At 46.1% G+C, this 23,774-nt stretch overlaps 1 protein-coding gene across 7 annotated transcripts in view; it reads right to left on the bottom strand.

The window, feature by feature from the left end:
* EFL1 (elongation factor like GTPase 1) overlaps positions 1–21,687 on the bottom strand; it is a 113,437-nt gene extending 91,750 nt beyond the window's left edge. The window contains exons 1-6 of one of the 7 annotated variants that reach the window (XM_014827774.3): positions 21,099–21,687; positions 20,530–20,667; positions 17,381–17,448; positions 12,229–12,313; positions 2,915–3,048; positions 1,545–1,682 (exon numbers count right to left, since the gene is read on the bottom strand). In XM_014827774.3, coding sequence (XP_014683260.2) covers positions 1,545–1,682; positions 2,915–3,048; positions 12,229–12,313; positions 17,381–17,448; positions 20,530–20,620 — 516 coding nt within the window. In that variant the 5' untranslated portion in view covers positions 20,621–20,667; positions 21,099–21,687. Of the gene's footprint in view, positions 1–1,544; positions 1,683–2,914; positions 3,049–12,228; positions 12,314–17,380; positions 17,449–17,609; positions 17,677–20,348; positions 20,464–20,529; positions 20,917–21,098 lie in introns of those variants that run through there. The other 6 variants (XM_070494129.1, XM_070494142.1, XM_044760276.2 and 3 more) reach the window with 6 other exon arrangements.
* Between the last annotated feature and the right edge of the window lie 2,087 nt (positions 21,688–23,774).

Below are 23,774 nucleotides of genomic sequence, written 5' to 3'. Positions count from 1 at the left end.
CACCGTGGTGTGTAATCTCAGTCAACTCCCTCGTCATTTCTCACATCAGCTGTCTGAACTTCTTATCTCCTCTGCAGGCTCTCTTCCTGACCTCTAACCCTCACGTACTCTCACTCCCAAGTAAGTCATCTTGTTTCCTATCTCAGAGAGAAAATGAAACCTACCATTCAGAAACCGCACAAGTTCCCCCCCTTCCAAACTTCAGCCCCCACATCTACAAACCCACCAGCCCGTCTTCCACTGCAGGGCAGGAGCATTCTCCCTATGCCCATCGCTGTGGGTCTCCACAGGAACTAGGTCCACTGAGGCATTCCTTTCCACTGCTCTGCCTTCAGCATTTGCTCCCGTTAGTAAGTAAACATTCTTAAACTGGTCTCCTCAGTGGTGCTTCACTGTCTTGAAGAAGAAAGGTCAAACCTCCAGGCGTGGCCACAGGCTCACCCCAGTCTGAGCCCTATATTCCTTTCTACTCTCCCTCTCATCACTGCTTAACAAGATCAATTCAGCTATAACAAACAATGTGCAGTTCTTTGAATGAAACATTGCATGATGCTTCTTCTTGCTTTTATGTCTTTGTACATCTTATCCTTCTCTCTTGAATGCCCTGCCACAGTTCTCCATCTGGCACACACAAGCTTCACTCCATCTCGAGGCTTCTGTCGAGAAGCTTTTCCTAACTTTCTTCCACCCGACCCAGTCTGGGTGAGGTGGCCGTTGTTTATGCTCTCAAATCACACCCAGGACTTATCTCATTATTCTCCAAATATTTCTTTTAACTGTTTGTCTCTCCCACCACATGTGAGAACTTTGAAAATAGGGACTCTGACCTGTCTGTCTTCATAGTGACAATCCCTAGCACACCATGGCCATCCAAGAATTCATTTATTCAACATATAGCTATGTAAATGTTTGCTGAATAAATGAATGAATGAATGCTTGGGTAAAATTTCATCTAAAGACAGTAATAAAAACACCAAAGAGGGGCTGGTCGAGTGGTGTAGCAGTTAAGTTTATACACTCTGGTTTTGCAGCCAGGGGTGCGTGGGTTCAGATCCCAGGCACAGACCTATGCACCACTCATCGAGCCATGCCGTGGCAGTGTCCACATTCAAAATAGAGGAAGGCTGGCACAAATGGTAGCTCAGTAACAATCTTCCTCGAGCAAAAATAGGAAGATTGGCAACAGATATTAGCTCAGGGCCAATCTCCCTCACCAAAAAAAAAAAAGAACAAAAAAAACCCAAAGAGCTTCTCAATATTGCTTCACTTTGGAACCAAACTACAAGACTTTAAACAAAAGCACATGAAAACTTATTGTCCAAGCTTGATACTGAAGGATGCTTCCAGGAGATAGAGTGGACTCCCGAGAGGATGCTTGTCCTGTCGCCTCTGCTGTCATGATAACTCCAACACACAAATCTTCAGTGGAAAAGTCATAAATAAGAGAATTTTCTGTAGCTGTGCCTCATAATCAACTCGGCAACTTCCTTACAAGTCTTCTTTGAGCCCTAATTTTTAAAATACTAAAGTAAAGGATAAAATACCTGTTCTAAGATATTCTTGAGGTGAGAATAGGCCTCCTGGGGGGTGAATTTCAGTTCCACTATCAGGCGATCTATCTTATTAATCACTAAAACTGGACGGATGTTTTCAAGCCAGGCTTGTCGCAGAACTGCCTGTGTCTAATTAAAACAGAAAGGAAAATGTAAACTCATGATTTGACATCATTCAAGCATATTAGAAAATCTTGGTTAATAATCAGCTCATTTCGATACTGCTTTATCACAACTCAGATCACGCCAGCCAGACAGAGGTGTTCTCTAGACCTGCCTGAAGTGGGTAACACCGAAGCAAAGAACCACAGATGAGACACCGCCTTCCCTTTATGGACGGCACAATTTATTTGAGAAGGATAAATAAAACTGTATATAAGATGGTAAAACCTTTGCTGGAATTACACACACACACAGAGTTTAATTAATAATTAGAAAATAAACACCCAACACACAGGTCAAAAACAGAACACTCCCCACAAGTCCCCTGGACACATGCCCCTGGTCTAACCCCCAACTCGCAGAGCTAACACGCAGCTATTCTGAAGGCAGGTGCATTGATCTCCCTCAGATGAGGACGCCCAGACACCACACAGGCTGTGGCTGTGCTCCTCAAGTCGGCACCAGTGCCTCAGGGGAACTCAGACACAGCAACAGGATAATTACAGCCTGTCCCAGAATTACCACATTTCCTCCATTTGGGTAACTTAAATCTTTTTTTACTCTGTTTTAAAAACACTGAAACAAATACGGGTAAATTAAGAAGTAGGATACAAAGGTGACAACCTTTTTAAAGATAAAATATAAAGTTTCAAAAAAAACTTATTAAAGAACTGCACGTAGAGAGCACTCTGAGCTCCGAGTCCCAGGGCCCCATGTTCGCTCTGGCCTGAGGGGCTTTTCCAGCTCTGGAAAAGATGAGAAAGACTACACAAGGACCAGGGAGAGTCAAGGAAGGAAGGAGGGAGGGAGGGAGTGTGCGGAGGCAAGCAGAGGCGTAAGTGTGGACCAGAAGCCAAAGAAGAGAACTTCTTTTACCCAGGAGAACTAGCTCAGCATCTTGCTGTCAACAATCTCTCAGCTCAGAAACCTTCCCACTGGAATAAAACCTCCAGATCCCCCAAAATTCACCCTTTCCCCCATTCTTGCTGAGTCCCTCTCTAAAAGGATGTCACAGACACTCCAGAGCGTCTAAATTTAAAGGCGTCCTCTCTGAGGTCCCTTCAAAACTCAGGGGATTAACCCCCACACACACACTGCCAAGTGTGAAATGTGCCAGCTGACACGGCACACAGCGACCCGCGTCAGTCCCTCCTCCCCCTTGCTGCCCAGGTGAGCACGCTCACAGGACAGTCCACTACCTGCGGGCAGACTCCCTCCACTGCGTCCACCACGATGAGGCACCCATCGCAGATGCGCACGGCTGTGGAGACCTCCGAGGAGAAGTCCACATGCCCCGGGGAGTCGATCAGGTTGATGAGGTACTCCTCGCGACCTGTGTGAAGTGAGAACAGGCCCGTCAGTCACACGGGTGAACGCAGGCCTCCTCGGCATTCTGGAACAGGACGCTTCTGATAAGGCAGTGACGAGAGTGTCAGGAGCTGAAAGCCCGGTCAGCAGCTATGGTTCTGAGTCAGGACTCCCGTGGACAGAACTGTTGAACCAAAGAGCAACTGTATGAAGGCTGCAGGACGTTATCACTCTGACAGTCACCACCACAGAAGAAGGGCTGCCGCTGGCCAGGCGCCAGGCTGGCTGCACGTCACTGAACCCTGACAAGACCCTAGGAGACACACGTTACTGCACTCACTTCACAGGTCAGCAGTTGAGACCGAGAAAAGCCAGCGCTGAGAGAGCTGCTCCAAGGGGCCAGCGCAGGATGGGCCGGTGCAGAGAGACACAGAGAGGCCGGCCACACTCCCCACAGTTACGCAGGGCGCTGTGAGTGCTCAGTCACCATCACACTTGATCCACGCAATTAAGGAGCAGCTACTGTGCACCCAGCAGTGACCTCTGTGCTCTCACATGCATCACCTCCTTTAATCCCCACACAACAAACAAGAGCACTCGAATCACAGGAGGGTGACAACTCAGGCTGACTTGTTCAGTTTCAGCGCCAAGTCTCACATGCCACCTCACCCCAGTCAGTTCCCATCCCACTAACTCCTAAGTCGGTCCCAGACAAACCAGAACAAGGGCCACGCTAGGTTACAGAGGCTTCCCATTAAAACATTATTAAGAAAAGCAGCAGAACAAAACAAATTCATTAGAATTCTATACACTTATTCCTCTTTTACTGCTAAATCTGATAGAATTCTGTCAAAGGCAAAATAATTATTTGAATGCTCAAACACCTACATATATACTTTATTCAGTGCCTCCTCTCAGCTCAGTGTTTTTCAACTTCCATGTGCTCCAGAACCGCTAAAGGGCTGAATATTATAATTTATAGGCCATTTAAAGGAATTTCCCCCGTGTAACCTTAACACCTTGACCACGTGACTTCTGCCCCAGGTGACACTGACAATGATGAAACAGCAACAACACAGCAGCCGCAGCCAAAGCCCACATCTGTGGACCGTCTCTCTGTGCCGGGCACGGCTCCAGGTATTTCACAGACATTATCCAGTGTCTACTCACAACCACCCTCTGCCGTACTTGCTTCTACTGGCCTGATTTCACAGAGCAGGAAACCAGGGCACAGAAAAGCTAAACGCCTTTCTCCAAGAAATCCAGTGAGAGCCCAACTCTGAGGAAAACTGCCTAACATCAAACAGTTCAAACGGCACAGCTCAGGTTCAAACCCTCTGACTGCAAAGACACCTTCACATGACCCTCAAGAGGCAGAGGCCTCGTCTCACACGCTGAGATGCCCCTGGTAGTGTTTCCGACACTGGCTATGGATCCTGAAGTGCACTAGGGCTCGGAGAGACTGCCATCAATCAGCAACAGGCTGCCTTCTTAAATACCATCCTCCTGGTGCCCTGGTCTTTCCATGCAAACCGCCTTATAGGAACCTGGCTCTGCGGCACCCAGCAGTTCCAGGCTGCAACCAGAGGAGACTGAGGATACCTGAGAGGAAAATCCAGTCAGTCCAAGAGCCAGGGGCCTGGAACGACAGCACTGCACCTGAACAGAGCCTGCCACCATCAGGTCTTAGGGCACCACTCTCCCAGCCACCCTCTGATCAGCACCAGGGCCTCATCAAACAAGCCAGAGGAAAGTCAGCAGCTGCAGCACGTTCAGGCCCCATCAGCTCCCATCACAGAAAACACGAGCTGTGAGGCTCTTGACACCACTTGGCATGTCTTAGCCTACACCCTTCAGTTCACAGGTAAACTAGCATGTCTGTCAAAAGGAGAGACTCACGCAACGCCACAGCATGAGCAGCAGGCCAGGACACGCCAGGTCTAAGGAACTCACCTGCTGCCTAGAAGGGGCTGAGACTCCTTCCCCAGCTCTGCAGCTGGGGAAACGACACCTGCATGTTCATCCGGCCAAACCCCAGGCTCTAGAGCAGGAGAACAACAAGCACCTTCCTACCCTGACAATACCTGGACCTGATGCAGAAGTTTCCGAGGCTGGGTCTGCTGTCTTCACAGAGTCTGAAGACACTCTCATATAGAAACCTCGGGCTTCCTATACAACAGTGCTCTTGTCTCGTATTGGGTTACAGACTTTTTAGAGAACACCCAGAAAAGCAAACATCCATCCACCCATATCTATCTATCTACACCACCCAATTATGCATCCAATTCAGACCTCTTGAAATTCATTCAGGGACAGCAGGTTCAGCTCTAGAAGGGAACAGAAAGCTAGTTATATATCAAGTGTTTCCACCTAAAAATATGCAAAATAAAAAATAAGAGTATGTGATCAAATAACTGGAAAATTAGGCCAGCCCTGGGGGAGGAGGGCAGAGGCTCACAACACACGTACATATTAAAGACTCAGAAAAACTCAAGGAAGCCTGTCCAACTTTGTCTAAGCGAGTTTCTCAAATGTATTTGATCGTGGGAAAGGGAAAGAGCCACGGCTGGTCACAGAGCTGACAAACGCAGGGCTCAGCACAGAACCAGGTCTCCCACTCCTCTTTCAATGACCTTTTCATCTTAACTCTTTCCAAATAACTCCAAACTAAATTTCAAAGGGAGGTGAAAAGTAGTCCAACATCTTTTAGAGGAAAAACAGGCTGTAGGCACAACTCCTCTGCTGTGACTTCAGCCACATTATGCCTCGGGGAGACCTGCTTCCTCGAACGCCATCTACCACCTTTTGTGTGTGAGGATCAAAGAGAAAGACACACACACAAACAGCTGTGGGGTTTACCATGTTAGATATTATTACTGCTAATGGAAATTATAACCTTTTAGGCATGCTAAATGATCTTTCCAACGTGTGACGCAGTCCTGAAGCTGTGTACTGGACTCATCCCTGCTACGGCATCAAGGGACAGCCACTTCTGCTGCCTCATTTCCCAGGCGTTCCAAAACAAATCTCAGTTCAGGGGCAGCTGAGCCCCAATCCAATTTTTTTTTATGTTCCAGGTAACCGAAAAAAAAAAGTTGGAAGACCTGAAGTTAATTATGGGAGACATCTTTCAGACAATTTCTGCTGCTAACAGAGTTATGGAAAAGACCCTCCTCCTTGCCCATAGAGTCCTCTGGTTTTAAAGTACCGGGGTGGTGGTTTCACTGAAGGCACACATTTGTCACCAGTACCTGCCAAAATATCTCCTCTGCGAACGGTAAAACTTCATGTAAGGAGGTCATTGTCCAGTTTCCAGAACATTGGAGATGCTCACTAAAGCACACATAGAAAGCCGATGAGAGGAAACTTTCCTTAAAATGAAGGAAGAGAGAAACACTCAAACTGTGGATGAAGATCCGTACTCCGCGCAAGCATCCTTTGTTTCAGAGCATCAGTAGAAGAACACTATTTCTAACAACACAAGTCTCAGCAACAGAGACAGGACCTGAGTTAGCTGCGCCACGTCCCTGAGTACTTTCTTCATAGAACATGCAACACGTGTGGACATGAACTACACGCCAACTACAGAGCAACCACGAGCTCCCACAGGAACTACCACTACTGTCCCTTATACATTTTACATCAATATACAGAACAGAAGGTGCAAGTCCACAATACAGTTTACTCCTTAACAGAACCGTACGGCCCATTTTATCTCCTGTGTGTTGACAGAGGTAACACGCATGGCAGGGTAACCGACTGTGTCCTCATGAGAAAGCTGCCACAACAAGAGGTTGTGGGTGGTTGACTCTGATGGTACAAATGTCAAAAGTGAGGTGTTTCAGGGAGGAATGAGGGAACAAGGATCTAGAAACAACTACAACCAATCACATATAAGTTAAGTTTTCTTGCTGCATAAGCCTATCCCAAAGTTCTCTCCAGACCTTCCTCCAACATGAAACAAACCAGACCAGGTCAGAGCCACTTCTGATTACGGTTTCTCTCTCCTGCTTCTGGTTTCTCTCAGCATAAGGCCAGTGCATGTAGCCACCTAGTACTACGTCCACACTGGAACTCTGACATCACTGAGAAGCTCTCCATCTTTGACATCCTGCTGTGTAGCTAGTAAAGCTAGTAATTACACGCCTACATCGTCTTGATTCTTCTACTCATTGGCATTTTTGCTTGGAAGGATAAAAGAGTAAGAGCAGAATAAGAAACCCTGTAATAACAAAGGTAGATGTTCACTTCTTGGGACACACGTAAGGGCTCCAAACCTTTGCAACCTGCTTGAAATCTCTCTATGCTTACATCACCCTGGAGGGAAAGTCAGAGATCAAGGATCAACCATCTTTCACTCAATTTCACATTGTTAATATATGCCATTACTAAAAGGCACAGGTTCTACTATCAGAGCAACTGAAGGAGTAACAGCGATGTACCTAGACTAAGACTGTGCAGAGGGACATGGAGCTAAAAGGATATATACATACACACACACACACACATATAGACACAACGATATATATGTGTGTATATATATATTTCTTAAGATGAGACAGACTTGAACATGCTTAAAAGCTGATGGCAAGGCATCAGGACAAAGGGAAGGGAGAGGCTGAAGATACAGGAAACAAGATAATCAACAGTAGATAAGTCCAGAGCACAGGACTTTCACAATGATGGGGGCAAGCAAAGATACTAACACCACTACGTTGTGAGGTGCAGTGGCAAGCAGTTGAGAGAATTCTTCCATTTTCTGTGAAACAGAAGGCAAGGATGTCTGCTGAGACTGTCGGGGAGGGGATGAGAAGAGACCAGAAAGCGCAAAAGAGCCGCTAGAGAGAATGAGCAAGACTCCCCCATGGGCTGGACTGACCTACTTCCGAGACTCCCAGTCCCAGTGAACAGGCTGGAAATGTAATGACTCGGTCCCCAGAACCATACCTGCTAACTGCTCTGTCCTTGGGAAAGTTTCCTAACCTCTGTGAACTCCACTTTGCACACATGTAAAGTGAGGATAATATCCATCTCCAAGGGTCGCTGTAGGATCCACAAAATCATGCACATGAGGCAACTAGCTGAGGATCAAACCATCACATACCTGGTTTCTTAGACCTGGCATCAGCTGAATGTGTCACAAAGTAAAGCATTCATTATCCTCCGAGAAAAAAATCTAATCTTCAGCCAAACAAGGGACAATGGAACTCTTCCCTCCCAGCCTCAGTCCCAAAGGACTAAGCAACAGCAGGACCATGTATTAATGCTCACCTACATGGACAGAAAGGGAAGCTACTGCCTCTAAATAAGAAAGACAACGTCCTGGTACACACTGGCCTTGTGAATCTGGATGGTGTGAGTCAGTTTCCCCATGGCCTCGTCTTTGGAGATCAAGACCAGAAAGCAAAAGAGCTGAAACCAACAGGGGCATAAATTTTCCACCCACCCACAGCTACTAGCCCCTAAGTTGGGGTTTACAAAGAGGTGAACTTGCATTTGCATCTCCGCAGAAAGTCCTGCCATATCCGTGGTCTCCACATTTGGAGTGCATACAAGCTACATGTGGTTGCCACTTGGGTGAGTCCCAGTGAACCAGGCTGTCAGCGAGCCTATGCCTGAAGTTACGAACTAAAAGTCTGTAGGTTAAAGCCCACTGCGATTTGTTCTACGTGGTATTTAACAATTTTTAAATAAGTTGTCAGTATTTTAAAAACTGGAAGATTTTACCAAAAATCTCGACGTCAACTTTTCTTGAAAAAACCGATTCCCACAGGCATCAATCAGCTGGAGCTGAATGGCACTTGCCCCCACCCGGAGGAGTGGAGAGGGTGTTTCAAAGGGTGGGCATAGTTCACTCTGCAGCCCTTAACAGCTCCCCCAGACTGCTTCCCTCACGTATAGGTCAACGCCAACACCACACCAAGAACTAAGAATACAGCACTTCACAATCACCTGTGACTGGTGTTGGAATAAGCAGTTAACTACTGGGGGGAAATTAAGTTAGATATCTACCTCACAGCTTGTACGCGTGCACACACACATGCACAATTATGGTTGGATTAAATATAAAAATTGAAAACAAAACAATTGGTGGTGAAACTAGGAATGATTTTAATTCTTGTGTTTTACTGTATATACTATAACATACTGAATTTTCTATAGTAAACATAAATTTGTAAATTTAAAATTTTTAAAAAGATAAATTAGAATGAAAAGTCCATTTCAGAAGTTCTGCAATGGCACTATTTGCTCAGTGGTATGAAGAATGGCTACAGAGTAGAAATGACAGCAATATGCCTTTTGAGATCATTCAAAGAATAGTCCATGAATTTCAAATGATTCAAACCATTTGAATAGATTCTAGACTAAAGGATTCTAAGGTATTATATCCCCTTAGGATTTTTTACAAAATGTGTATTCTTGGGTGTATTTCCTAACTCTTGAAATGATCAGATAAATGTATGATATCCTTGTGGGAGGAGCACAAAAAGAGGTGGGTAAGAAACAGGAAAATAACAAGGTTTAACAATATGGTCCCAACATTTGTAGCAAAATTGTGGTCACAAATGTAAAGATGAGAGAGGCTCTATTTTCTCAAGGAAGAACTAGGCCCCTGGAAAACGCTAAGATAGGGTATCACACTGATAGTTTTCAACATCATTTCTATAATAATGCATGGTTTTCCTAAGCTTATTTACCTTAAACTAGAAAAATACCTTATCTTTCAATCCAAATAAGGATTTGAAAAAATTAGGAGTCAGAAGCAGAAAGGACTTACTTAACATTCAGTACAGAGATTCTCAAGTCAGAGAGCATCTGGAAGGAGGCGGAAAGGAGGGGAAGACATGGTGAACAAAATCCACCTGTAGAGTCTCTTCCACCTGCAGGCTTCCCTCCTCCAGAAGGGGTCTCCCCTTCAGACTATCCCACCTTCACAGCAGGAAACACCCCCTCCAGAGCATCAGTACTGAGACAGATAAGAATATACCTCCTCTCTCAGGTGCTCTGAGAGCATACCTCTCAGTCAACATCCCCAACTTCTATCCCCATCTTGCAGACGTGGAAAGCAAGGCTCTGCACCAATTGTCACGTGTGATAACTGCCTAACCACAGCCCCTCTGTGCAGTCATGCTCACGGAGAAACAGCTGTGACACTTTATGACACCACTCCAACAACCACTGATCAGACTGGGAGGTGACCATCTAACCCAGGGGTGGCCAACCCATAGGTGCAACCTCTGCCATGGTCTGGCATAAGGAGACGAGCTGGGCCATGTCCTGCTCTTAAGAGCGTATGCTCAGAAACACAAGAGAAAGAAGCTGTAAGCAATGGAAATAAGGCGAAAAAACAGGAGTTGAGAAGAAGGGTCAGGGCAAGGTGGGATTATGAGCATGGAGACACTAAGAGCAGGCAAAAGCTATGAGATAAGCAAGAGGCTTATAGGGTAATAAGAGAGAGAAAAACACAGAACTCAACCCAAAGACAGCAGTGGAGTTCCAGACGGAAGGTCCAACTTTTACTGATGGTCTCTATGGCAATCTTGGGTCCAGAATCGACAGGTGATTTCAATTTCTATGAGATGTCACTCCAACAGCGCTTCTGCTTTTTGATTTTCCTGAATATTGTTTCCAATATCATTTCACGCATATTCTTTCAATAAGCCACCCCAACCCAAGCTGGCTTAAGTCTCTGTTCTGTGCAATCAAGAAAGCCTATCTAAAGCAAACCGAGATCGAGATGCCCAAGATCAGAGTCCAACAGAACAGATGGGAGACCCCTCAGTCCCCAAGGTCCTAGAGCCCCTCTCTCTCAGTCCCATACCAGAAAGACGAAAGTGAACTGGAACAGGTGAATGCCACGTAAACCTTAGTAAGACAGTTAAACAAAGGGGTGGGGGAACTGGAGCCAAAGTGCAGAGAGAGCAACTAAAACTGACACTAGAGGAATCTTCAAATAAAAACTCACTAATGATGTGAGTATAGAGAAAGGACAGCGACAGATCTTCTGAAGTCTATAAAAATAAGGAGAGAAGAGAAAGAAACTGACCACTGACCCATTCGCTGGATCACAGAAGGAGGACGGATCCTTTACAATGTGAGGTAGTTTTAAAAAACAAGGCATTACTTTAAATATTAAACACTGAGAATTCATGTACCTGAGAGCTTCAAACTGGTTTAGTACAAAAATAATTCCAAGACTCCCCTCAAAGGGAACCGTCATGCCTCACAGGGTGCGTCCCTTGGTGTCAGCACCAGAGATAACGACACTATGAAGGACAAACCACACGTCAGGCCAATAGGGGAATAAAATATATCTTTACTATTTTCTTCTAACTGCAAAAACACACATTTTGTGTAAAATTTTCAAACAGTACAAAAAAATAAGTATTTTGAAAAGTGCAAGTTTCGCATAATCCAGCCCCTGGAGATAACTACTGTTAAGATTTTGGTGTGTGTCCTGCCAGACATCTTTATCTACATGCATAATGTATTTTTATTACCAAAACATTCATATCTTACAAGTATTTACTCTGCAACTTGCTTTTTGTCTCTTAGCATGTTTTTCTATATAATTACATGTAGATCAAACAATTGTGTGAACAGCTGCACAGCATTTCACAACACGGTGGTACAGGTTTACTTAACCACTTCCCAAGGACAGACATTAAGGTTGTTGGCGTTTTTTCACTAACACAGACTTTTTGGTGAATATCAATGAACATCTATCTCACAGGTAGAACTCTGTATGACATTTGTATGACGATTTCTGTCAGATAAATTCCTAGAAGTGTTACTGTCAAAATGACATTCTGACTTGGGGACAGCAAGCTTGAAGGATCATGGAAACCCACAGTTAAGTAAGACTCTAAACCCAATATGCAGGCCACGGGACAGAACAAGGACCAGCCAGGAAAGGGAGCACTAGGGCTGAACCAGCAAGGCCCTAGGACTCTGACTTTCCTCAGGAAGACACCCATCCCATCGCCTGGTGCACAGGGCCAGGTGTGAAAGGCCAGCGCTGCTCTTAGGCCAGTCAACCATCCCCATCTGCATCCAGGTCTGGACAGCTGGACTCTGACAACAGATCATTTGGAGGGGCCAAAAGGAAATTTGCAGAACATAAAGCAAAGAAACCGAGGCACACAATTAATTCAGGAAGAGAAAGGACACGGAATTATTTTCTTAAAGACACAGACTGATTTACCTTCTGTATAATGGAGTGAAATGGCACTGGATTTCATAGTGATCCCTCGGATCTGTTCATCTTCTCTGCTGTCCATGTACCTTAACTGTAAAAATACAGCACATGCATTCTTACTGCCCAATGAATTAAAATACAACATTAAAAGGGAATGATTTGGACATTTACTTCAAACACTTAAATTCCTTCTGTTCACCAAGAACACGGCCCTTCTCTCCCGGTTCATAGTCTGTTCCACAAAGTCTGAGCAGACATGGAAACAGACAGTCTCTAGAGGCAGGAGAAGTCCTCACTCCTTTTCCCAAATTAGCACAGTTTAAACTCAGTTTTAGGAAAGAGCGGCACAGCAGAAGGTCCGATCACATGAGCACCTGGCTGAAGAAGGCTCGCAGAGGTCTGCGCCCACACCACCCCTCATTCCCGGCTCTGCTCAGCCTAGCCCTGCCCACCGCCTGACTCCCTCCCTCCCAGAAGGACCTGTCCCTGCCCACCTATTTCTCTGCTGCCAAACTCCCAAAAAGCTCTTAACCTCACACTCACTCATCTGTTCCACTCAAAAGCCTTGAGAAGAACTCACCGACACAGGATTGCCACATTCATTCACCCACATTAACTCCTCAACTTCCAGAAAGGGTCCCTTTCCACAGCTCAGGCAAAAGCAAATTCCTAAAAGCTCCCAACAACCTGCGGCCAGACACAGCTATCCCTTCTGCTCTCCCGATATTGGTGTGGTATTGCATAGAGGTGCTGATGACCCTCGTGTGCGCATGCACACGCCACACACGTGCAATTCCTCCAGGAGCGTGGACTCTCCTAGTTTCCTTCCTGTTTCCCCTGAGATCCCACCGCTGGCTCCCCTGCACCGCTCTGACCTCGAGGGCCTTCCTCCAAAACTCTCAGCCCCCTGTTCTTCTTCTCTAGGTGTGTGTTTTTAAGGACTGAATTTATACAAAACATGTATAGGGCATGAAGAATAACAAGACAATGAAGATCTGCGTATGCACCATCCTACTTAAGAAAGGAAAAAAAAAAGGTTTCTGTTACTTTTGAATTCCCCTCTGCCCCCAGCTCAGAGGTAACCACCATCCTGAATTTTATCTTGTTCATTTGCTTGTTTTCTTTATAATTTTAAAAACTGAGAGTATCACTAAACAACACATCACTTAGAGCTGCAGGTTTGGGGCCTTATATAAATGGAAATACACATATATTTATGTATTTTTCTGTCACTTTGTCTTTGATCTATATTCCTGAGATTCATCCACACTGATGGATGTAGTTGTAGTTCATCGATTCTCATTACCATAGGACTCCACCACACAAATCCACCACACCTCATTCATCTGTTCTGTTAGTGATGGACATGTAGACTGATTCTAGTTTTTTGTAACTGTGACTGAGCTGCTATTACCAGTCAGGTGTGTGTCCCTTGGTACACTAGCCAGGAATGGAATTTCTGAGTTATTAAATGTGCACATCTTCAACCTTACTCGATGCTCCCACTTGTTTTCTACAAGAGCTGGACTACCCCATGCTCTGAGCAGTGCCACAGCACTTCTGTTGCCTCCAAACTCAGCAACACTCGATACCGTCGGACTTCATGCTTTAAATCAGATGGATGATAAAGAGCATTTTGAAGTTTTAATTTACATTTCTCCAATTATTAATGGGACTGAGTACCTTTTTATGAGTTTACTGTATTACCATTTGGCATTCCTGTTCTGTGAGTTTCTTGTTCATGATTTTTCTCCATCTTTTTAATGGTTGCATCACAGGTTTGTTTTGCTTTGGATAGGAGTTATTTATAGTATTCAAATAGTAGACCTTAGTCAATTATATGTGTGTTATTAATATTTTCCCCCAGTTACCACGCTTGTCTCTTCATTTTTGTTATGGCATCTTCTGATAAACAGATGTTCTTAGTTTTAACGTAGTTGAGCCAATCAAACATTCACATAACGGTGTGCACTTTTTGTCATGTATAAGAAATCTTCCCTTAAAGACATAAAAGTATTGTCCTATATTATTTTCGAAAAGTTTTACAGTTTTGCCTTTCACATATAAGTATTTTAACTATGTGCAGTTGATCTTTGTGTGTGCTATTAAATAGAGGTCCAATTTTTTTCCCACATAGATATCCAACTGTCCACGGACAACGTACAGAGAGGTTCAGCTTTTCCCTACAGACCTGAAATGCCAGGTCTGTGATAAATTAGGCTGTTTCCAGGCCTGGTATCCTGGGCCATCAGTCAATTTTACCCCTCAGCTGACTGCAAAACACAAGTTACAACAGAGTCATAATGAGGCTTGCCACCTGGTAAGACACACTGCACACCCTACTCTTCTTCAGACACGCCTCGGCTATTACTGGCCCTTTGCTCTTGTGTGTGGATTTTAGAATCAGCATATCAAGTTCAAATAAAAAAAGAAAAGATTGGAATTTTTACTGGAACTGCCAAATCTATAGATCAACATGAAAAAATCTGTGATTTTAACAATACTGAGTCTGCCAATCCACAAGCATGGTATATCTCTTCATTTATTTAAGTTTTCTCCAATATCTCACAGGTACACTTTTAATGCTATTTAAGTGATATACATTTTTAAATTATATTTTCTATTTATTGCTCATGTATAAACTCTATTTTCAATGACTTTTGTATCCTAAAACCTGTTAAATTCTTATTAACATCCTAGCAATTTATCTGTATACTCTTTGAGTTTCCCACAGTCTTGTCATCTATTAATAGTGTAGCTGTTTCTTCCTTTCCAAAACTCATACTTTTTCTGTCTTGCCTTTTTGTTGCAGCTAGAACCTCCAGTGGAATGTAAAACAGAAGCTGTAACACAATGACCAGAAGGGTGCAAAAGCCACCCTTGCCTTATTCTGGAATACAAATAGAAAGTTTCAACACTTCATTGTTAAGCTCAATCTTCACTGTAGGCTTCCTGTAGACTCTGTATCAGATTATGGAAACTCTCTTCTAAACCTACTTTGCTAAGAGGTCTTATCATATAGAATATTGAATTTTATTGAATGTCTTCTGAATCTACTGAAATGATTATGATTTTCTTCCTCTAATCTGTTAATATGGTGAAATGACAGCAAACCAATCTTGAATTCTTCAGGATAAACCCTATTTACTTATGAAGAACTTTTTACACAACTCCAGATTTTGTTATACCTAAAACCATAAGGTTATGGCATAACGTTCCTGTCTTGTATCATCCTTAACAGACTGCTGGGATCAAGCTTATGCCCTCTTCCTATGATTCGGAGAGTAGTCCCTGTTTTTTCCTCTGCTGTACTTTGGAATGGTTCATAAAGGTTTGGTAAAACTATAGAGTTAAGCCATCTGGACTTCTTTGTGGAAAAATTTTTGCCAACAATCCAATTTCTTAAACAACGATAGATTTATTCATGTTTTCATTTCTTCTTGACTCCGTTTTGCTAAGTAACAGTGCTCCAGACATATTTCCATTTCTCCACTTTTAAGCTTACTGTCATGAAGTTGTTCATTATGTCCCATTATTACCTTTTTATGCTGCAGGATTTTTCTTTCCTAGTATCATGTATTCCTTCCTCTTTTCTTTTTCACTTCATCAATTTTGCTAGATATTTATGAGTTGTATCACGATAATCATAAATTGTCTACAGTGCCAGTAATTTTTTTAAAATTAATAGACTTTATCTTTTTAGAGCAATTTTAAGCTTACAGAAAAATTGATTGGAGCATATACAGGTTCCCAAATACCCCTCCCCCACTACAGTTTCCTCTATTATTCACGCCTTGCATGAATGTGTAGTGCAGTACACATTACAACTAATGACCCAGTATCAATACACTATTATTAATTAAAGTTCATAGTTTACAGTAGGGTTCACTCTTTAAACATAGAATAACATGTCCATCATTATTGTATCATATTTGTCAGCTGTATTAGTCTTTTCCAAGAACAAATTGTGGCTTCATTGATCTTTTCTATAAAACGTTTGTTTTCCACTGCATTAATTTGTGCTTTATTTACTTTCACTACTTACTTTAGTTATTGTACTCTAATTTCTCAAGTAGGAAAAATGTAAGCACTTTATTTCACTCAACCCCGATTTTTTTTGGCCTCCTCTAGACACCATCTTGTGCCAGTTCCCCATCCAACCCGCCTCAAATGTCCAACTCTTCCCACGGTCTCCTAGGTCTACATGATCCAATTTTGCCGCTCCATCTCTTCTTCTCTCTATTCCCAGTTATCTGATAAATCCTGCTCATTATATCCTAAATTCATTAAGGAGAGAAATATCTCTATTTTTCTACTGCAAATAAGTTATTCCAAGTTCTTTCAAGTCACAGATAGAAACAAAGATCTCTTTAATTTCATTTCATAAGTCTCAGGCTTCAGAAGCCTTCCTTGGGTTCTTGGGTTAGCCTTCAAGGTTTCCATAAGCTGACACACTCTCCCTACAACACACGTGCTCTCTCAGTAGTCTCTAGGCAAATGTTCCACTCAAATCAAGCACAACAATACAAATTAGCCTTCATCCACTTTACCCATGTTATTTCCCCCATCTGATGGTTTCTCTGCTTTCTCCTCCAACCACCCAACTCATCCAGCTGTGAAGAATCTCTTCCTCAGTGAAATCTTCCATAATCATGCCAGGCTATCATTTGCCTGGTTGCAAAAATTCATTTTTACACTTATAAAAATAGAGCAATATGTAAATAATTTTTCTCAACTTTTTTTTTGCTGAGAAAAATTGACCCTGAGCTAACATCTATTGCCAATCTTTCTCTTTTTCTTTTCCTCCCCAAAGCTCCAGGACATAGTTGCATATCACAGTTGTAAGTCCTTCTAGTTCTTCTATGCGGGACGCTGCCACAGCTTGGCTTGATGAGCGGTGTGTAGGTCCACGCCCAGGATCCATACCAGCAAACTCTGGGCCACTGAAGTGGAACATGTGAACTTAACCACTGTACCACCGGGCCGGCCCCTCTCAACACCTGTTTTATCTTGCTAAAAAGACTGACAGCTTCTTAGATGCATGAACTATGCTATATACTTTCTTGGATCTCTAAGAACATAGCAAATGGTTTATCACATTGTAGACAGCTAAAGCTTACTCAAATGCAGCAAGTATTCATCTAATACAGCAACATACCTTGCCTGCCAGGCGGCTGGAGATGATCCCATTGCTAGATATGAGACAGTCAGCCAGAGTCGTTTTTCCTGTTAAAATAACAATATAATTCAAATCTTTTTTTTTTTTTTTTTGGGAAGATTAGCCTCGAGCTAACATCCACTGTCAATCCTCCTCTTTTTGCTGAGGAAGATGACCCTGAGCTAATATGCATGCCCATCTTCCTCTACTTTATATGTGAGACGCCTACCACAGCATGGCTTGTTGAGCAGTGCGTAGGTCCACACTCGGGATCTGAACCGGTGAACCCGGGGCCCCTGAAGCAGAAGGTGTGAACTTAACCACTGTGTCACCAGGCTGCCCCCCCCCTTTTTCTTTAAGGGGGAGATGGATTGTATCTACAGATCTAACATCTGAGAATTGGTTTAGCAAAGAATTCCTATTTATCTATACTAAGTGAAGCAAGACATAACAAGCGTTTTAAAGAGTTAATCAGACTTTTAAACAGAACAGCATCTGGAAGGACACATCCCAGCGCCCCACAGTGCTGTAATACGCGTCTCCAACCCTTGTGGATCGCGTCAACCTCATCTCAAAAGTTGACAAGCAACTTTTTTTTTTAAGCACAAAACTTTTCTAAAAATTGAGGCATAATTTACACCGAGTAAAATGCACAGACTCTTACATGACGAGACAAACCACTGTGCCAATCAAAATACAGAACACTTGACAAACGACTTTTACAAAGTTACTCACATCACTCCTGCGAGAATTTGATCAAGTTTATGGTAACTATTACATCAATCATCCGATATCCATAGTGGTGACCACACCTATAAACTTAAACCCGTAATAGCTCAGAAGGACAAAAGGACAGTACAGCAATCATTTCTGTGTCTGAATAGTATACTGGGTAAAACAGCACCAAGAAACAGAACATAATCTTCTGCCATGTTTCCTCGTATGGCATTAGCTGGCATTTGCCAGTTAAACTGTCTCAAGAAAAATACTTACTTAGCAAAGAAATTCAGGAAATTTACCCTATCTCCCACTGTCTGTACGCCTGTGGAGGGCATCGGCTACACTGCAGCTACTGATGCTACCTAGTGTCCACAGAGACCTAGGAGTCTGCTCTACCATAAAAGAAATTCTTTGTATACTCAAGTACACATTTATAGTCACCTTTATTAAGTCGACACAATTTCAAGTGGTACAGACAGGTAACTTCGTTCAGAGAACGCTGGGCGTATATACAATTACTGCAGCTGAGAGTTGGAGTAACAAAAGGAGAGTTTTTTCCTCAGAACAAAGAAGTCTACTGCAGCCTAGGAATTTTAGCAAAGCTATGGAATCTGTGTGAAATACTTCAAACCAGAGACCAATCAGCAGAAGCACTGAGGACCTTTAACACTGTGTCACCTGTGCGCCACGCAAATGTCTTGTCAGCACACAAGCCCACAGCATCGCCTTCCTGCCACCCCAGGGAGAACTCACTCCAAGCACGGCAAGCACAGATCCCCTGGAAAGCAAGCGCCACAAAAGCAGGGACTCCGCTTTATTCATGGCTGTACCTCCAGGACCAGAACAATGCTTGGCATGTAAGAAACACTCAATGAACATTTGTTGAATGAATAAACAAACGACAGGTTTTCCAGGACAGTACTATTTTAACATAACTTTAAAAAGTAAATTTAAAAGTAATTTGTTATACACACACATGCCACTGACTTGCCACACGATTTAATTCACAAAGCAAAAAAATACTGTTGTCGAACCTCATGTCCTCAAAATGTGAGCAGCATAATTAGAAAAACTCATGGGGCAGGGTCGGTCACTGGATTTGTATGACACACATTCTCAGTCAGCTTCACCTATAAAGCAACCCATTAACTCCTCCTCTCAGTTCCCATACTTCTTCACTTCAGCTATTTTATCAAAGGCAACAGCCACCTAACCTCCTTTCTGCCTTTCAGTTCATCCTAAACTTCCACCAGACTGCCCTTTGTAACGTCTGATTTGATTACAACACCCGCACTTATTCTGTTCTCCCAGTGGCTGCCTAGTACCTAACGATTAATGTTAATGATTGTCTTCATAACGAAGTGTGTACCTGCCATGGACTTCCTCTACCATCACGTTTAACCCTCACAGGCCTATAGGGCAGCGACGGTTTCTGTCCCAGTTAGCAGATGCCGGATACTGGAGCCAAGGAGCAAAGGAACCTGAGACAGAGCTCCGCACTCAGGTGGTCTGGCTGCAGAGCGGGACACTGAGCCCCATCCCAGAGCTCACCAGGATGAAGGCTCTGTGGGACGCGCCCGCCCAACTCTTCATCCTCAACTGCGACTCCCTCACCTTCAGCACGGGGACCAGGCTTCCTCTCACACACCCACTCCTGGCACCCTGCTGTGGCTGCCCAAACTGAGCAGCCTGAAGCCAAGAGCCGGCTGAGCAGGAAGCAACGTCTGGGTGTAACAGCCACATCTGCCCCACCTCGACCCTGCCCTCCCTGTCCCGCGCTGCGGTCTCACACATTCCCTCCTCCCTTGCTGACACGATTCCCGCCTGGAATGTGGTCTCCACTGCCCTCCTGGTTCCCCTTCCAGGGTCATCGGTAAGACGAACTATGCTGGGACGCCTTTCCTTGACCCACACCGAGCTTCCCGAGCCTCCGGTTCTCCCGACCCCGGCAATCTACTTTTTGCCTCATTTTGCCCCGCCTCAGCCCCCGTCTCCTCTACAGCTGGGCTGACGCCCTATTCAGAAGTCTGTACCTTCCGACACACCCAGCAGAATACCTTAACCGAGCAGATATTCACTAAGTCCCTGCTGAGTTCAACAGAACCACAAAACATAAGTTCTGAGAACATTATGTCAAGACTACAGGCTTTTCCTATGACAAAGCCATTTCAAAAACTCTTCAGATTTTTAACAAAAACTCAAGGTCGCGTTAAAAACAGTGCAGTATACGACACAGAAGAACGCTAACCACTAGGTAGCTGTTCATTTCACACGCCTTCCCGCGAGCTTCTGACATCAAACTTGTAAAGGAAATAAGACTCGCTCCTCGGCGACCATCACTGTCGACCGCCCGCGGCGTCGCTCCTCTGACACGGGTGGAGACACGCCCCTCAGTCCCCGGAAAGACGGCCTTTAAAAGGGATTCTTACCATGGTCCACGTGAGCCAAAACACAGATATTCCTGATGTTGGCGGTGTTTTTCTGGAGCTGAACCATCTTGTCCAAACTACCGAGCACCATGGTCGCTTACCTCCCGTGACCGAAGATCAAGCTCCTAACGAAGGCACCTGAGCCAGAGGTGGGGTCGTGAAGACTGCCCTGCCCTCCCCGCCCGGCCCCGCCCGGCTCGAGACACGCCCATCCCGCGCGGCCGCGGGAGGACGGGGCGCGTAGGGAGGTCCCTGGGCGGGATGAGGGAGGATGCTGAGCCCGGTCCTGCCCAGGCCCGGTCCGCGCATGCCCACTCCCTCCACCGGAAGTGACGGCCGCCTCGGAGCTCTCGGCAGCCGAACCCAGTTCCGGGTCCCGTGCTTCCCGTCGAGCAGGCGCACGAGGGTATTCCTCCCGTCGTCCCGGGGCGACGGGGACCCACCCCACACCCCCGCCCTCCGCGCGGCCCGCAGCCGCGCCCCTGAGGCCCGGCCCAACATAGCGGCCTCCGGCCGGGCTCCGCCAGTCCCGCCCCGCCGCCCGCGGAGAACGCAGGCACCACGCGCACCACTAGCTCCCGCCGCCGCGCCGCCACACCACGCGCCTCCACGCCGCCAAGCTCTGCGCGTCCCCAACGCCGCGCCGGGGCGGGGCCGGCCGGCGCACGACCGTTGACCTGCGCGCGTCCCTATCGCCGCCGGAAGCGGCGCCACGCCTGACGCCCGGAAGCCGCGGTCGCCTTGACGACGGCGGGCGCGCAGGAACCGGGAGCAGAGGTGCCGCCGTAGGAAGCGGCCAAGAAGAGGGCCGGGAGGGGCCCCCGGAGACGGAGGGCGCGGGCGCGGCCCCCGGAGACGGAGGGCGCGGGCGCGGCGGCGGCCCCGCTCATCGGGTCACGAGCGCTGGCTGCGCCCGCCGGCCGCGGCGTCACCGTGTCCGCGTGTAGACGCCCTCGCCGGTGCGGACCGGACTCCGCCGGCCGGGCGGCTGGTGTGCGCAGTGTAGACGCCCTGACCGGTGCGGACCCGGCCGGGCAGGTGGTGTGCGCAGTGTAGACGCCCTGGTCGGTGCGGACTGGACTTCGCCGGCCGGGCGGGTGGTGTGCGCAGCCAGCTGAGGCTGACCCGCCCGGGGAGCGCACTGCGCAGGTTGAATACGGCGGGAAGGAGGGAAGGAAAGGGGCGAGGCCGCGCTTCCCCTGCGTGCCGCGCCCTCCTCCAGCGCCGCCTCCGGCCGAGCCTGTCCCTGCTCCGGTCGCATGCTCGGATCTGGCCGCTGAGAAGGTGGCGTCTGCGCCCTGCCTCCTGGAGCTGGGCTGCGCGTCCTGCCCGACAGCCGCCCGCCGCCCCCTCCCCAGCTTCGCCGCCCCCTCCCCAGCTTCGCCGCCGGCCGGGACGGGGGCGCCCGTCCTCCCTTGTTGCGTCCTCTCCAGAGGAAAGACGCGTGTGGACGGAAAGCAGTTTCCCCCAGCTGCGTGATAAACGTTGTTTACAAGTAGTAATTAGATGTCGATTAGAAGATAAATTAATATTTAGGTATGAATCCCAAAATTCTGATGTGCAAGAAAGTTAATTTTTTTCTAATCTTTAAATTAGTTTATGTCCAGTCCAAGTTCCTTTCCCATCCAGCTGTGAGGAAGTTAAGTCTTCATTATGTCGGAGGCTCCCGTTTCTTCCAGCACGTGGTGATCCAGGGAGCTGAGGCTCTGCCAGCACAGGCGTCCCCTCTAGACTGTAAAAGGTGCTGATGTTTCCCACCACGTCTCGCTGAAGCTCGCATAATCGCTTCAGGAGTGGTGCCACCCCCCCCCCCGCCCCCCTTCAGGATAATGTTAGAGATCGAGAATCTTTAGCAAAGCTGAAAGCTACTGTTGTAGGGTTCCGTTCAGCCACCTCTTGGAATCTGGCCACCACCTGGGACACTGATAGAGAGTGGGGCAAAGATCCCTAGTCGTCTAAGAATCCTTTCTCATCTTTTACCTCCTTCCTCCCTCTGGGGCAGTCTTTCCCTCTTTTTCAGTCCAAGACTTCCCTTTCCTCTTGGGACCCTAAAAGACAACTATCTTTCATCTCCAGAGAGACACCTGATTTTGTGTCTTCCATGAATTGGTTTTTAAAAAGATGAAAACGTGTTGACTTCAGGCATTTTCTCTTTGCCCTGCCAAAAGCCCTGCAACAAGGCAACACAAAGGCCTTGATTGCCTCTTGAAATGAAGGAGCGGAAAGAACAAGGAGAACAAACTCACTACTGTTTCCATATATTGCTCTCTGTAGGAGGATCCAGTTTGTCAAGACACCTCTTCAGGGAAAGTTTGACTTGCTTCCGCTACTTTTTCGTCCTGCTGTTTGAATCTTTTTTTTTTCTTACTACATAGCTTTTTTTAAATATCTGTTTCACTATATCAGTCAAAGCAACTGTTCTGCCACACGCCCAGCTGGGTGAGCAGTGTGGGATAGGTTGTTAAGAGACTGAAGAAAAGCCCTGGAGACAGCAAATGAGGCATAGAGGTTTACTGGGGAGTTACAGGGAAGGTCCAGTGGCAGCCCGCTGGACAGGCAATGTGCATCTGCTGCCGTCCCCTGAGAGAATCGTGCTTAAGTAGGCAGACAAAGGCTGCGTGTTTGCCAAGGGGGACTGTCCCTGTATGACCTGCATTCCAAGGACCAGAGCGCCGCCCCCCCCCCCAGGGCCTCCATGTTCCCTCAGACTGTGAAGGTCTCTGTGCTAAGTCTCCCACGAGAAAGCAGCCGGGTTGGCGAAGCCCAGGACTGAGCATCATGAGTGCTGGTGCAAAGCCAAGACAAGGAGCCTCAAGGACACGTGGTTTTAAAGGGGCACGCCAGCTACTGCAACTACCCATGTCATGACATTTTCTCTGCAGTGTGTATATACAATTGTGCGTGTGAATTAAGTGATAGAGCTACATTATATTGGGAAACAGAGTTGTGGGATGCTAGGAAAACTGAGAGTTGGTAACAACCAACTTTCTTTGCAAACCTGGTCTGAATGGTTGGGTGAGATTTAGAGGAGGGAGGAGACAGAGGGAGATGTTTCGAAGGCTAGGAAATCAGTTGACTTGTCTGTGCCTCAAGTTCCTCATGGCAGATAAAAAGAGCATATTTCTTCTTCCTTTCCTAGGATCTACTGAAATAAAGTTATAGAAACTGAGATAGAAATAAACCTATGTTATTAAGTAGAATGGGCAGAGGACTAACTAGGAAATGAAATTTCAACAGATTTTTGG

This window comes from Equus asinus, chromosome 2, assembly GCF_041296235.1.
Source record: "Equus asinus isolate D_3611 breed Donkey chromosome 2, EquAss-T2T_v2, whole genome shotgun sequence".
Classification (NCBI taxonomy): domain Eukaryota; kingdom Metazoa; phylum Chordata; class Mammalia; order Perissodactyla; family Equidae; genus Equus; species Equus asinus.
Note: the sequence above shows the minus strand (reverse complement) of the source record. Positions and strands in the feature narration are given on the sequence as shown.